General features: G+C 37.3%; 1 protein-coding gene across 1 annotated transcript; it reads left to right on the top strand.

Moving 5' to 3' along the window:
- Window positions 1-224: 224 nt before the first annotated feature.
- On the top strand, window positions 225-14,131 carry LOC131824280 (alcohol dehydrogenase 1-like). The gene is made up of 9 exons (XM_059161922.1): window positions 225-242; window positions 2,386-2,487; window positions 5,016-5,154; window positions 9,723-9,810; window positions 9,954-10,173; window positions 10,307-10,567; window positions 11,695-11,830; window positions 12,698-12,836; window positions 14,095-14,131. Exons 1-9 carry the CDS (start codon window positions 225-227, stop codon window positions 14,129-14,131), a joined length of 1,140 nt encoding a protein of 379 aa, XP_059017905.1.
- The last annotated feature ends 901 nt before the right edge of the window (window positions 14,132-15,032 follow it).

Genomic DNA, 15,032 nt, shown 5'->3' on the forward strand with positions numbered 1-15,032 from the left:
CCCGAATCACTCTCCCATGTTCCTTTCTGACTTTCACCTTCACCTATTTGCTAATCACTTCGCCTGTCTGGTTTTCCCCAAGTTGATGTGTGATTATGTAATTATTTTTAATGACTTTTGGTATGCAAACAGTATAAATACTGTGTCTAGGTTGTCCAGGAGCAGTCAAAGAAGTGCCTTTCTCTCGGGTATACCTGTAAGGCACCAAGGAAAGAAAATTCATCATGGACACTTCAGGCAAAGTAAGTGCTACCTTTCAAATAGATCTATGTCATTTTCATTAGTTATCTAAAAAACGTACACTGAAACAAAATTAAGACACCATTTTCTCGAATCAGATTAGCAAAGATTTTTAGTGACAATACCTAATGTCTCCCACCTGTGGAAACCCAAACATCCCTGGTGGGAAAATAACTTGCTAGAAGTTATAGTTTGTGATAGTTTGACAATATTGTATCAAATATCTTAAAAACATGTCTATCATTTGACCCAGAGATTTATTTAAAAGAAATAATAATGTTGTTTCTATAAACAAGTTAACTGTGACATTGCTTTAAAGGGTATAACGCTTGAGGGACAACTGAATGGCTCAGTCAGTTAAGCCTCTATTGATTTTGGCTCATGCCATGATCTTGGGGGAGTGCGTTTGAGCCCCATGTTGGGCTCTGCACTCCACATGGAGCCTGCTTGTCCCTCTCCGTCTGCTCCTCCCAACAATTGTACTTACTCTCTCTCTCTTTAAATCTCTCTCAAAATAAATAAATAAATAAAAATAAAAGCATAACACCAGAAGCAGATATGTCAAATACTAGGAAACTGATTAAATAAATTATGATATATTAGTCAACATAGTCCTAAGCGATCATTTTAAATTACCTGGAAAACATTTATAAAGCAAACTTCAAGAACAGACCATAAAACAGTATCCTTAGTATGATTACACAGACACACGTGGAATATCAATTGGAAAGACTTACCCTAAAATGTTGAAATAGTAATAGCTGCGTGCCAGATCAGATCTGCATTTTTTCCTTTTTACATTTGTCTGAGTTTTCCAAGTTTTTTGCCTTGAGTGTGTATTATTTTGAAATTACAAAAGATTTTTTCATACATTTTTAATTGAGTTCAATAGGTAAAAGCAGAATTATTTCGTCCTGAAACAAATAATGTTTTTTTTCCTTTTTTTTTTTTTTTAAAGATGTATTTATTTATTTTGAGAGAGAGAGCAAGCGTGAAGTGGGGAGATGCGGGCAGAAGGAGAGAATCTTTCAAGTAGACTCCTGGCTGAGCAAGAAGCTCGATTCAGGGCTCCATCCCATAACCAATGATATCATGACCTGAGCCAAAACCAAGAAGTGGACACTTAACAAACTGAGCTAACCAGGCATCCCAGAAGTAATTTTTTTTTTTTAATCTTTTTATTTGAATTTCTCTTCTGGCATTTGTCTCTTTTCTTGGTATTTTTTTTTAAGATTTTGTTTATTTATTTAACAGAGAGAGAAAACCTGAGTGGCCCAGTGGGCTAAGCCTCCGCTTTCAGCTCAGGTCATGATCTTGGGGTCCCAGGATCAAGCCCCACATCGGGCTCTCCGCTCATTGGGGAGCCTGCTTCCCTCTCTCTCTGCCTGCCTCTCTGACTACTTGTGATCTCTGTCTGTCAAATAAATAAATAAAGTCTTTAATAAAAACACTAGTGAAAAAAAGAGCTAGTTTTTTGTACCTATTAGATACTTTGGTTTGGATGACTACTGTCAGTGCTAAAGAGGGTGGAATAAATGATGATACAGATATCCTTTTATACTTCTAGGAATTATGCCAAGTTATTCAACATTTCTGTAAAGAAATTTGGAAATCAATTTAGCCTTAAAAAGGTCTCTATCTTTTCCAAAGTAATTGTTACTTTAGGAAACCAGGCAACTCAAAATTATGAACAAAGTTGTTTATCAAAATATACTTTAGAGTAGTCAAAACAATGGAAATAATTACATGTCTAGATAGTCATTAAGCAAATTGGGACATATTCAAATGATGAAATATAAAGTAGCCATTTAAATTTCTGATTACAAAGCATTTGAAGTCATGAGAAAATGCTTACTTACAAGTAAATGAAAAATGCTCACTATATGATGGCTGTTACTAGCAAAAAAGCAGAATATAAAATTCTTATAGACACAATCTCAACTATACCAAAATTGTTGTTAAACTGAAAGGGAATATGCTAAAATTTCAACAGGTTGTACATGAAATTGCAAGGATCTTTCTTCTGTTTCTTTTTGATTTTTTATATTTTTACTAATTATAACAAATAACTGTCATTTGTATGATCAGAATGAAAGTTAATTTTTTTCACTCAATGATGTCACTTTATTGTCATCATGTCAACAGATAATTACATGCCGGGCAGCCATTGCCTGGACAGCAAATTCTTCTCTTTCAATTGAGGAAGTACAAGTTGAACCACCAAAGGCTGGGGAAGTTCGTATAAAGGTAAATTTAAGTCTTTTAACTTTTATCTATGAGGGTAAATGTAAGGAAATCCTGTTTTGTTTCATGTATATATTACATATATAAATAATATGCATAGAATTTGGATTTGGGGTCTGTTCACTTTTCTTAGTAAAAGAAGAAATTTTAAAACTAAGATAAATGAATAGAGGTAATGAATGTTTAAGATATTCTTAATACTTATAAAATACTAGTAATTCACTCATCCACCATAATTATTTTTTCAGGATTGAAAATTTCACTTAAGTTATATAATATCATAGGCCTATATAGTTCACGATGTGACCTAGAAGGTGTTTTAAGTAGTAACTTTTTTTCATTTTTAAGAGAAAGAGAACAAGATGTTTATTCCCTTCTACTTCTCTGATACAAAATTGATATTAACAAATGAATATGCAGTGGCTAACAGACTAATTTTCCATCTCTATTGTTTTGGACTCATACATTATAGTGATCTCAGATTTTGTCTGAAAAAGTCTAGAAATGCACACTAGGACGTCCTGATAGCCTCCAAAGTGATTTGGAAGGGTTGACAATTATTGAACAGAACTGAGACCAGGGATGGGAAAATACTGACCTGTCAAAAGCTCCTTGCCACTCTCAAATCTCCTCTCAATCAATACACCTCAAATTTTACAAAATCATTAAATACCCAGTTTTAGGAGTATTACTGCTTTAAATCTTATTAAACGTTAAATTCACCTATCTTTAAATTTGAGACCAGGAAATTCAACACCTGATTTAATGAACACAACAAATACTGAAATCCATATTGCTTCTAGTCCATATTATATCTAATCAAAGTAGAAGGTATAGGAGGCTGGTTACAGGAGAAAGGGAATGAAGGGAATTGGAAAGATGACAAAGGGAAAGGCAGTGAAGGGAAGGAGGAAAGTAGGAAAAGACAGATGGGCAGTGAAAGACAAAACAGGAGAATAAATAAATTACCAACTCCATGTCTGCTGTTACGCTAGAGATTTTATATCACCAGAGAGAGATGGTAAAGAACAAAATGAAAAGTGATCAGAATGTACACAGAGAAAGGAGTTTAGTAACTGACTCCTCTTCCAAAGCTATATTTTTCTATTTATCATCCCTTCCAACAGCTTTTAATTAGGGCTTATTGTATACTGTGTCACCATCTGCTGAAATGTTTCCTAGTTAATTAGCCAATATTCTCTGATCTTACACTGACATGCTCCTTCACCACAAAAGCTGAATCCTAAACAATAAATCCACAATCCACCAAATTAAAAGTTGCATCAGCAAGAACCTGAGCAATATCACACTAAACCCTAGACAAAATCAAGCTTAAGGACTGTATTTGTTCATAAGCACAGACAATTCCACCTCCAGTTTATGCCATGGACAACTTCCCCAAAATAACTGCATATTCTTAACTGATAGAGCAAACCTAATGAAGGGATTCTAGCTTGCTGCTTACCTAAAACAACACTTCAAGCCTTTGATAGCATCTCAAAGACATTTTAGCTCTATGGAAACCAAAACCACAGAGTATTTCTTATGAGTTATCTTCTTAGCCATTTGCCATAATCATATACTGTGGTTGTTCCCAATGTTCCAGTTATAAATGCTGCCATTCCCACTACGCATACTGGAAAACTAGTCAATATGCTTGGGCATATGCTTTTCTGGTTGTATTCCAGGCAGGGCAGTAACTTAGGGACCATGGTACATGAACTGTTTCATTTTTATGATCAATGTAGTTTGGTTGAGTCTATTAACTGAAAGAAAACTCAATCCATCAAGTAAGAAGTTTCAAAACTCAATATCAACTGAATTTTGCAATGGTTAATTTTAACTGAAACTCATTCTTACATTATTGATTTGAAGAATGTTTTCAACATACAAGTTTAAAATGCTGAAACAGATTTTCCCAGGGATGCCTGGGTGGCTCAGTTGGCTAGGCATCTGCCTTCAGCTCAGGGTTCTGGGATTGGGTTCCACTTTGGGCTTCCTGCTCAATGGAAGCCTTCTTGCTTCTCCCTCTGCTTGTGCTGTCTCTCTCTGACAAATAAATAAATAAAATCTTTAAAAAACAAATTTAAAAAAAAAAAACAGGTTTTCCCACAGCAGGGGAAAAACATTCCATGGTATGAGCCTAAAATTTTTTGTTTCTCAATGGCAGTGCTGTTGATAATGTGGGCAAAAAGTCCTTCATTGTATTCAACCGTCCCTCATACTTCAAAACTATTTGATGACATAAATGTACAGAGTAGATTTCAAAAACCCTAAATTTATTTAAAGTTCTGAACATGTGCCATGCAAATTTGGACAAGTCATTCTCAGTCGTTGAATCTCTATTTCCTCATCTCTAAATTGGAAATGATAAGATCTGCCCTGTATTCCTCTGCACAGTGGTATAGGGATGAAATGACATGATTCATGTAAAATTTTTAATAATCAGTCTCAGATTAAAAAAAAAGAAGAAGAAGAAAAAAAGAAAAATTCCAAACCAGGTGATCCTTATTCACTTAATTCCTCTGCAGATGGTATCTACAGGGATCTGCGGTACTGATGATCACACAATAAAAGGATTACTCTCAGCAGTCTTTCCTTTCATCCCAGGCCATGAAGGAGCTGGGATTGTGGAGAGTATTGGCAAAGGAGTGTGCTCGGTGAAACCAGGTAGGAGGTGGGGCCGTAAAACGCTTCCCACAAACAGCCTCCCAAAGGGCAACTATTGCACAGAGAGGGAACTTAAAATGCATTAACGTATATTTGAGAAGAAAAATCATGCTTAGCGAAATAAGTCAAGCAGAGAAAGACAACTATCATATGATCTCCCTGATATGAGGAAGTGGTGATGCAACATGGGGGCTTAAGTGGGTAGGAGAAGAATCAATGAAACAAGATGGGATTGGGAGGGAGACAAACCATAAGTGACTCTTAATCTCACAAAACAAACTGAGGGTTGCTGGGGGGAGGGGGTTTGGGAGAAGGGGGTGGGATTATGGACATTGGGGAGGGTATGTGCTTTGGTGAGTGCTGTGAAGTGTGTAAACCTGGTGATTCACAGACCTGTACCCCTGGGGATAAAAATATATGTTTATAAAAAGTAAAAAATTAAAAGTGAAAAAAAAAATTGGTTTGCCTCTAGACTCTTCTGACTAATCACATATCATTATATTAAGTGTATCCAGTGACTCCAAGAGTCACAGGTTTCCCTACTGCCTTCTCTAGCAATCCAGAGGGGCAGTAGCTGAGCCAAACATATATCCATAGCTAAAAGAGGTGTGAGATAGGACCAGTGTATTTCTAAATAAATTGGAAGCTACTGAAACTGTTTCTTATATATATTTGTATCCCGACTTGCTTAGCACAGTGCCTGTCCCAGGGTCAGAATGCATTAGAATGTTTGACAAATGAATGTTCTAATCAACTGGAATATAGAATTTGAATTTTCATTGACTGGATGATAATGATATTTCAAAGAATCAAAGAAAGCAGGTATATGCTCTTCACCAGACCATCAAAACAGATCTTCACATCGCTATTCGTAGCATGTCTGAAATGAACAGAAAGAATAAGGGAATGGCACAGACCAAGGTACTACAGAACCTCACAGCTTGGAGCCAGGCCCACAAAGAGATTTAAGAGAGTGCATGGTCAGGACACTTGTGAAGCTCTTACCGGGGAATTCATTTAGCAAACAATTATGAAGTAGCTACCATGCATCTGACACTAGACATAGCAGGGGGACAAAAGTAAAAGGCGTGGTCTCTATGTCTCAAAAAACATAATACAAACAGGTGAGATACATGCTCTAATTCCTCTTAGCTAGAGGAAATGCCAGTGAAAGTTTTGTGGAAAACAATGAGCATTTGGAGGGAAAGGATAAGAGAGAAAAAGTTCTCCTGAATGTGAGATGCAGGACCTTTGAAATTTTTAAGGGCCGGTGAAGCTAAGTTGCATCTTATTTAAATTTACAAGAGATTTTAATGCCATCTAAACTCTGCAAAAGGCCGAAGTGGGGATTGTTTCATTGTTAAGAAAATTGTAAGGGTTATCAGAAACAGTGTTGTAGACTTCGACCAGGCCTTTGTAAGTCTGTGATGACTGTGTTAATTAATTTTCTTTGCAGACTCTATCCAGCCGGTCACCCTAAGGCCCAGGAGGGCTATCTAATGACTGCATCCAAATATAATCAATATTCTCTCCAGAACTCACTGCAGAGGGAGAATGATTCCTTTTATTCTCTGGAATTAGCATATCTAGGAACTAAAGAAAATACGTCAGAGGCTGCTATGGGTCAGTGTGCCATCATGGGGCACACTCAATGAAAAGTGCTCTGTTATAACCTAGCTGGGTCACTAACCAAGTTACTACACTATGGGGCTTAAATCCTTCAAATGGAAAACAAAAGGGTTAAATCAGATAACATCTCTAAGGTTTGCTCTTAGTTTCATCATTCTATTTCCAGAGCAGAGAAAAGCAAACCTACAACTATCCACCCCATAAAAAAGATCCCCAAATTTCCATTATTTGCCCAAAAGAATAATGTAATTTCTAAAACCAGGCTATATGGTTTCTCCTTCAAAACAGCAATGTGCAACACAGGAAACAACAGGTGTTGGGGAGGATGCAGAAAAAGGAGAACCCTCTTGTACTGTTGGTGGGAATGCAAACTGGTGCAGCCACTCTGGAGAACAGTATGGAGGTTCCTCAAAAATTTAAAAATGAGAGACTGTGGACTCCAGGAATCAAACTGAGGGTTATAGAGGGGTGGGGGGTGATGGGATGGGTGAGCCTGGTGATGGGTATTAAGGAGGGCACGGATTGCATGGAGCACTGGGTGTTATATGCAAACAATGAATCTTGGAACCCTCCATCAAAAACTAATGATGTACTGTGTGGTGACTCACATAACAATAAAAAAAATTATTTTAAAAAAGTTAAAAATAAAACTACCCTATAATCCAGCAATTGTGCACTACTAGGTATTTACCCCAAGGATACAAAAATACTAATTCAAAAGGACATGTGCATCCCAATGTTTATAGGAGCATTATTAACAATAGCCGAACTATGGAAATAGCCCAAAGGAATGGACAAAGAAGACGTGGTATATGTACATGCATACTGGAATATTGCTCAGCCATGAAAAAGGATGAATTCTTGCCATTTGCAATGACATGGATGGAGCTAGAGGGTATTATGCTAAGTGAAATGTCAATCAGAGATAGACAAATATAGAGACCATGCCTTTTACTTTTGTCCCCCTGCTATGTCTAGTGTCAGATGCATGGTAGCTACTTCATAATTGTTTGCTAAATGAATTCCCCGGTAAGAGCTTCACAAGTGTCCTGACCATGCACTCTCTTAAATCTCTTTGTGGGCCTGGCTCCAAGCTGTGAGGTTCTGTAGTACCTTGGTCTGTGCCATTCCCTTATTCTTTCTGTTCATTTCAGACATGCTACGAATAGCGATGTGAAGATCTGTTTTGATGGTCTGGTGAAGAGCATATACCTGCTTTCTTTGATTCTTTGAAATATCATTATCATCCAGTCAATGAAAATTCAAATTCTATATTCCAGTTGATTAGAACATTCATTTGTCAAACATTCTAATGCATTCTGACCCTGGGACAGGCACTGTGCTAAGCAAGTCGGGATACAAATATATATAAGAAACAGTTTCAGTAGCTTCCAATTTATTTAGAAATACACTGGTCCTATCTCACACCTCTTTTAGCTATGGATATATGTTTGGCTCAGCTACTGCCCCTCTGGATTGCTAGAGAAGGCAGTAGGGAAACCTGTGACTCTTGGAGTCACTGGATACACTTAATATAATGATATGTGATTAGTCAGAAGAGTCTAGAGGCAAACCAATTTTTTTTTTCACTTTTAATTTTTTACTTTTTATAAACATATATTTTTATCCCCAGGGGTACAGGTCTGTGAATCACCAGGTTTACACACTTCACAGCACTCACCAAAGCACATACCCTCCCCAATGTCCATAATCCCACCCCCTTCTCCCAAACCCCCTCCCCCCAGCAACCCTCAGTTTGTTTTGTGAGATTAAGAGTCACTTATGGTTTGTCTCCCTCCCAATCCCATCTTGTTTCATTGATTCTTCTCCTACCCACTTAAGCCCCCATGTTGCATCACCACTTCCTCATATCAGGGAGATCATATGATAGTTGTCTTTCTCTGCTTGACTTATTTCGCTAAGCATGATATGCTCTAGTTCCATCCATGTTGTCGCAAATGGCAAGATTTCATTTCTTTTGATGGCTGCATAGTATTCCATTGTGTATATATACCACATCTTAGTGATCCATTCATCTGTTGATGGACATCTAGGTTCTTTCCATAGTTTGGCTATTGTGGACATTGCTGCTATAAACATTCGGGTGCACGTGCCCCTTTGGTTCACTACGTTTGTACCTTTAGGGTAAATACCCAATAGTGCAATTGCTGGGTCATAGGGCAGTTCTATTTTCAACATTTTGAGGAACCTCCATGCTGTTTTCCAGAGAGGTTGCACCAGCTTGCATTCCCACCAACAGTGTAGGAGGGTTCCCCTTTCTCCGCATCCTCGCCAGCATCTGTCATTTCCTGACTTGTTGATTTTAGCCATTCTGACTGGTGTGAGGTGATATCGCATTGTGGTTTTGATTTGTATTTCCCTGATGCCGAGTGATATGGAGCACTTTTTCATGTGTCTGTTGGCCATCTGGATGTCTTCTTTGCAGAAATGTCTGCTCATGTCCTCTGCCCATTTCTTGATTGGATTATTTGTTCTTTGGGTGTTGAGTTTGCTAAGTTCTTTATAGATTCTGGACACTAGTCCTTTATCTGATATGTCGTTTGCAAATATAAGAAGCATATTCTTAACTATGGAGAACAAGCTGGTGGTTACCAGAGGGGAGGTGGGCAGTGGGACGGGTTAAATAGGTGATGGGGATGAAGGAGGGCACTTGCTGTGATGAGCACTGGGTGCTGTATGGAAGTGTTACATCAGTATTTTGTACACTTGAAACTAATATAACACTGTATGTTAACTAACTGGAATTTAAATAAAAACTTAAAAAGAAAAAAAAAATGGCCAGTGTTTCCCTGGCTGCCATAACCTGCCCACAGCAAGTTTTCAAACCATCTGATGAAACGTTTATAAACATACTATTGTATTTCAGTTCCAAAAGTATTTCAAACTAATGCTTGTATTATTATTTTTTATATATACAGGAGATAAAGTCCTCACACTCATTATTCCACAGTGCAGAGAATGCAGCTCCTGCTTGCATCCCAAGGGAAACTTCTGTGAGAAGCAAGAGTTAGTAACTTACTCCTTACTCTTTTATTAAACTGCTGATATTGTATAAGCACTAACCTGTAACTAAAGGGGCTCAATTCTGTCTTTACAAATCCATGTGTCTGTGCCCTGCCTGCACCTGTGTCTGTGTCACTGCAAAACAGTGTTCTGCCTTCTTCGGGATTAATGTTGGACGGGACAAGCAGATTCATTTGCAAAGGAAAAAAGATTCATCACTCTTTCCGTGCAAGCACATTCACTGAATATACTGTTGTACCTGAGATTGCAGTGGCAAAAATTGATGATGCTGCTCCCCTGGATAAAGTCAGTCTCATAAGCTGTGAGGTGCCCACAGGTTATGGGGCTGCTGTGCACTCAGCCAAGGTGAGGAAGCTACCTGTGTAAATGTTCAACTGTTATATACATTTCCAAAAGTTTCAATGGTTGTTTTTGTTTGTTTTCTTGATTACATGTGCACCCAGGTTTGATTCCTAATACCTGTCCTGTGAATTTGTAGGTCACTCGTGGTTCCACCTGCGTGGTCTATGGACTTGGTGGAATCGGTTCAGCCATTGTCATGGGCTGCAAAGCATCTGGTGCTTCTAGAATCATTGGGGTTGACATCAATGAGGAGAAGTTTCCCCGGGCCAGAGCGTTAGGAGTCACTGATTGTCTCAACCCTCAAAAACTCAAGAAGCCTGTCCAGCAGGTGGTCAGGGAAATGACAGGAGTTGGTGTTGACTTTGCCTTTGAGGCCATTGGACTCAGTGATGTCATGGTACGTGGGCTTGGGGCACAGTGATTAGATGCTTAATGTGGGGGGTGCAACATGCTAAATATCTTCATGTAGATACATACAAACTCTTCTAAACATGGGTTTTGTACCTGTGGACCTCAAGTGTAAAAGAATGTAAATTCACTCTAAAATATTTATTTTAAAAATAAAAGCAATATATACTTAAAAATATGTCATTGTAGCACACAAAGTTTAAACATTTGAAAGGCCACAATACCAGTAGTCCCTTTTCTTTATTCTTAGCTCTGCATATATGCTTTTATATTTAAGTATAAACATTATTTAACTCACGTGGTAATTATGGGTCCTATATTAGAACCATTCATTCATTTGAAAAATGAATTCCTATGCACCAATGCGTTATGTTCTAGGGATACAAGGGTGAATAAAATATGTACCTTTCAGATCTTACAGTTTAGAGGACAGCAGGTAGACAATTCATATGTACCTAATGTACTTAACTGAAAAATAAAGGAAGTAAAGGTAGTGATAGAGATAACAGGAAAGAGAAAATAAGACAAAACAGAGGAAAAGTGAAAGACAGAAAGATTCAGTCAACTTTTTCTGGTACAAAGCAGAGAAGAAAGTAAAATAATTAAATGTGAAGAAGTACACTGAACATCCCTACAAAACTGAATTTAAAAAAATAATAAAACTTCACATACCCATATGTATATATTTGTTTTATTTTATACAAATGGGTAAGACAGAGAACCATAGCTAGTGGACAATTTTATTTAACAAATATATGGTCCTTATTATATCCCAGGTAGTGTTCTAAATGTTTTAAAAATGATAAATCACTTAAATCTCATAACCACACTATGAAGTAAGGTAGTATTCTTCTTCTTTTTACAATGAAGAAACTGAGGCATAGGGAGGTTAAGTAACTTACCTCAGGTCATCCAGCTAGCACAGTCTGTGCTCTTTCCTACTAAACTCTGCTGATTTTCTAATGAGATCCCATCACTGGCAGTGTTGAAACTGAGGTTGAGGTAGTATCTGGCCAGGAAGAGATGCAAGATTTAGGAACTTGATTCTTTCCACTTCTGGTGGTAGCTGTCACTTACTCCTGGGAGGGTGCTTATGGTCATTATTATCATTATCAGCTTGCTGCTTGGGATTCCTGCCACCTGAGCCATGGTGTCTGCCTGATTGTTGGGGTGGCTCCAGTAAATTCAAAGCTTTCCCTGGCTGCACCAATGATTGTCTCTGGACGGACGTTGAAGGGAGTATGCTTAGGAGGTAGGTCGATGACTAGGAGGGGCTGGTTGGTTGCTCTCATGAAATCCCTTTGAGTTTGTAGAAACATAGAATTCAAAATTCTTCTCCTTGAGGAAACAGAATTATAATGGTAGGAAAGATTTCTCCAAGAGTTGGAAAATTTTGTTAAATCGATTTTAGTTAATTTAATTAAATAGGTTTTTTAAGTCCAAATATAATTTTTATCTCCTGCAAAATAGTTTTGGGGTTTTTCCAATGTTTCAAATAATTTAGTCAGCCTCAGTTCCATGCCAGTGGGTTTCTTGTGCTTTTATAGCCGCAAAGCTTCTCAATTGTATAACACTATATAAATTATATATTTTTTTACATATATATAAAAAATATAAGCTCTCTCTATATATATTTATATATATAAATTATTTATAAATATGTAACATATATATATATATGTATAAATCATTTATAAATATATAACATCAACCTAGTGTTTTGCCACCGGCTCTTATCTTTTAAGAAGAGCCTTTATTTATGAGCAATGTCAACCAACAGCTTTAATCAATTAATATTCCCATATTTCCCCATTGCTCTGATACTAAGTTTCCAATGCCATCTCCATGCATGTGAATACACAAAGGATGAAATGTTTATGCCATGGTAAGCCCAGGAACTGAGCTAGAGAATTCTAGTTTAAAAGTACCATTTTTCAACTGAGTAACATGTGAATATTGACCCAGTTTTTCTTCAAAGGAATTCTAGGTAACAGAATTTCTGGAGCAGCACACTTAATAACAGTAGTCAATGGTTTCTGATGTACAAATGATTTATTTTCCATGTTTAATGTTAATTTTTCAGAAGAAAATCTCCATGACATAATTTTTTGTTTTGCAGACTATAAAACCAGAGACTGTATTCCCCAACTTGTGACTAGTTACCTGCAAAATAAAATTAATATAGATCCATTAGTAACCCATCAGTTGCCTTTTGACCAACTCCACAAAGCTTTTGAGTTGTACCATGCTGGAAAAACGTGAGTGCTTTATTTGATGATCTTCTATACCCTGAATTCACAGTGAAAATGACTACTCAAACATTTCCAAGTGGTTTTGTAACAAAGAGACGGCTATTTAGATCTTTAATATCTTTCACATGCTCAACCCTATTCCTGACTGTCACCAGAATAAGAAAAGGTTTTACCTGTAGGTCCCTCTTTAGGAAATATCCTCATCGACCTATTTTAAAGAAATGTTCAAGAATTCAATATAATACTAAGAACCACTCCACACTACATTGGTCAATTATACATTTTTTTTTCTGGTTAAAGACATAATATAGAATGAATGAGTTGATATGATTGGAGTCATACAATCTTGCGAGGAATCTTAGAGGCCAAGGTTTGGACTCCACCTAGAGCACAAATCCTTCTATGTCATTTCTGACAAATAGACACTCTGCTTCAGCTAGCAGGAATGGAGTATTCACTCAGTGTATTCATTTTTTCAATGTTCATTTAGTGATAGTATAATATTAGCCAGGACTTTCCTAAGTGCTGGATACACAGAAGAGAACAAACAATAATAAATAAATAGGGAATTACTCCTGTGATGAATGCTTTGATTTTCTCATTCTGATTCTAAACACATCTCCTTTTCATATTCTCTTCCCCAACTCTACCTACAGATTTTCTGTTTAAGTGATTTTTTTAAAAAAAATTTCTCTTGGTCTTTAAGTTTTACCTTACTATACTGCTTTCTTGGTTTTGACCCAGCATGTCAGCCCATCTAAATCAGGAATGAAGAATCAAGAAACCTCATCCGAAATTTTATAATCGGATTACAGAGAATGCAGAGAGGGGATCTATCAAGCAGAAGAAAGACTTTAAAAGGAAAGGAATCCCCCCAAAATGCATTTATTTTCTTTCCTCTTCAGACACAGTGCTAGATCTTGGGATTGACAGATGCTGATCAGAAGCTATAGCAGAGGATTTGGATGTCTTTGTGGTCATGCAGCCTGAGGGAGCTGGGCTCAAAGCTGAGGCCTTCCTTTCTGATGTTGGATCCTGATGCTGATCCTGCTTTCACCATATCCACGTGGTGATATTAATGATGATCCCAAACAGATGATCAGTCAATATTTCATACAGGTGTACTGGGTTGAAGGTGGTCAGGAGGGGGTATAGGGAAGAAAGTAGGCAATGCAACCTCACATGGTACTGTGCAAAATTGCTTTGCTGAAATCACTGTTTCTTAAGCACATCAATCATTTTATTACTGCACTTTTTGTTTCAGCATCCGCTGTATCCTGCTGTTCCGAGATCCCAGATGATAAAAGGTGCAGGGACCTCCTTGGGGATTTCATTCCTTCGTGTATCACCTCTCTGATTGTTCCAGTACAGAGGAAGAGTATCAAAGATGGAAATGTAGTGTAACTGTGCAAAATAAAATAATGCATCTTGAATGTTGCTGTAATAAAATAACTTCTTAGAGAACGGATGTTATATAATTCATTCTATGACTTTAAGAAGAGAGATGATGGGATTTAGTGGTGACATTGTTGATAATGCCTATCAACCCAACTGACCTCTGTCACCAGTCCATAAAAGTGTCATTGAGTTATCCCTTGTTTCCATCCACAGAGTGCCTCCGTAATACACAAATTTCTCTGTATCTTTCATGCCATAAAAGAGTTTGTATGATTTTGCTGCTTCTTCAACATGCTGGGATGTCATAAATCTTTGGAAGTCTAACTCAGGACACAGTAAGCCATTTTCTATACTAATCCTAATTATCATATGCCTTTACCCATGAAATGTCAGGCCACAGTTCCCATCTGCTTTCAAACACGAAAACACATTTGGAAAATCTTGCCAACTTCACCCCTACGTAGCAGGTATATGACCCTCTCAGAAGAATTCCTTCATATTTACAGCCTCCTAACTTCCTTTTAAAGTCTTTGAGTCAGTATAACCATTCCCTCATTGGGATTGAGAGATTTGGAGCAGAAGCAAAAACTTAAGTCCTCTTATCCTGCTTCTTTTCTTATATTTTTCATCTGTCCTTGAGTCATTTCCACTCTCCTTAATCCTTCAACTTTTGAAACACAAAAGCCAAGAGTAAAATTTCTCTTATAATCATTTTAGTTGCAATATCCCTTTCTGATATTTGGGCACAGAATGGCCAGTTGACATAAAGGGAGAAGGTCCAAGAATGAAAGAAAACACATAAAA

Source organism: Mustela lutreola, chromosome 1 (assembly GCF_030435805.1).
Source record: "Mustela lutreola isolate mMusLut2 chromosome 1, mMusLut2.pri, whole genome shotgun sequence".
In the NCBI taxonomy this organism is placed as follows: Eukaryota; Metazoa; Chordata; class Mammalia; order Carnivora; family Mustelidae; genus Mustela; species Mustela lutreola.

What these genes read in the sequence shown, in the direction of transcription:
- LOC131824280 (XM_059161922.1), top strand. An exon ending in CTGGGGAAGTTCGTATAAAG is followed by an intron (nt 2,488 to 5,015) that starts GTAAATTTAAGT and finishes ATTCCTCTGCAG; the next exon opens with ATGGTATCTACAGGGATCTG. An exon ending in AACTTCTGTGAGAAGCAAGA is followed by an intron (nt 9,811 to 9,953) that starts GTTAGTAACTTA and finishes ACTGCAAAACAG; the next exon opens with TGTTCTGCCTTCTTCGGGAT.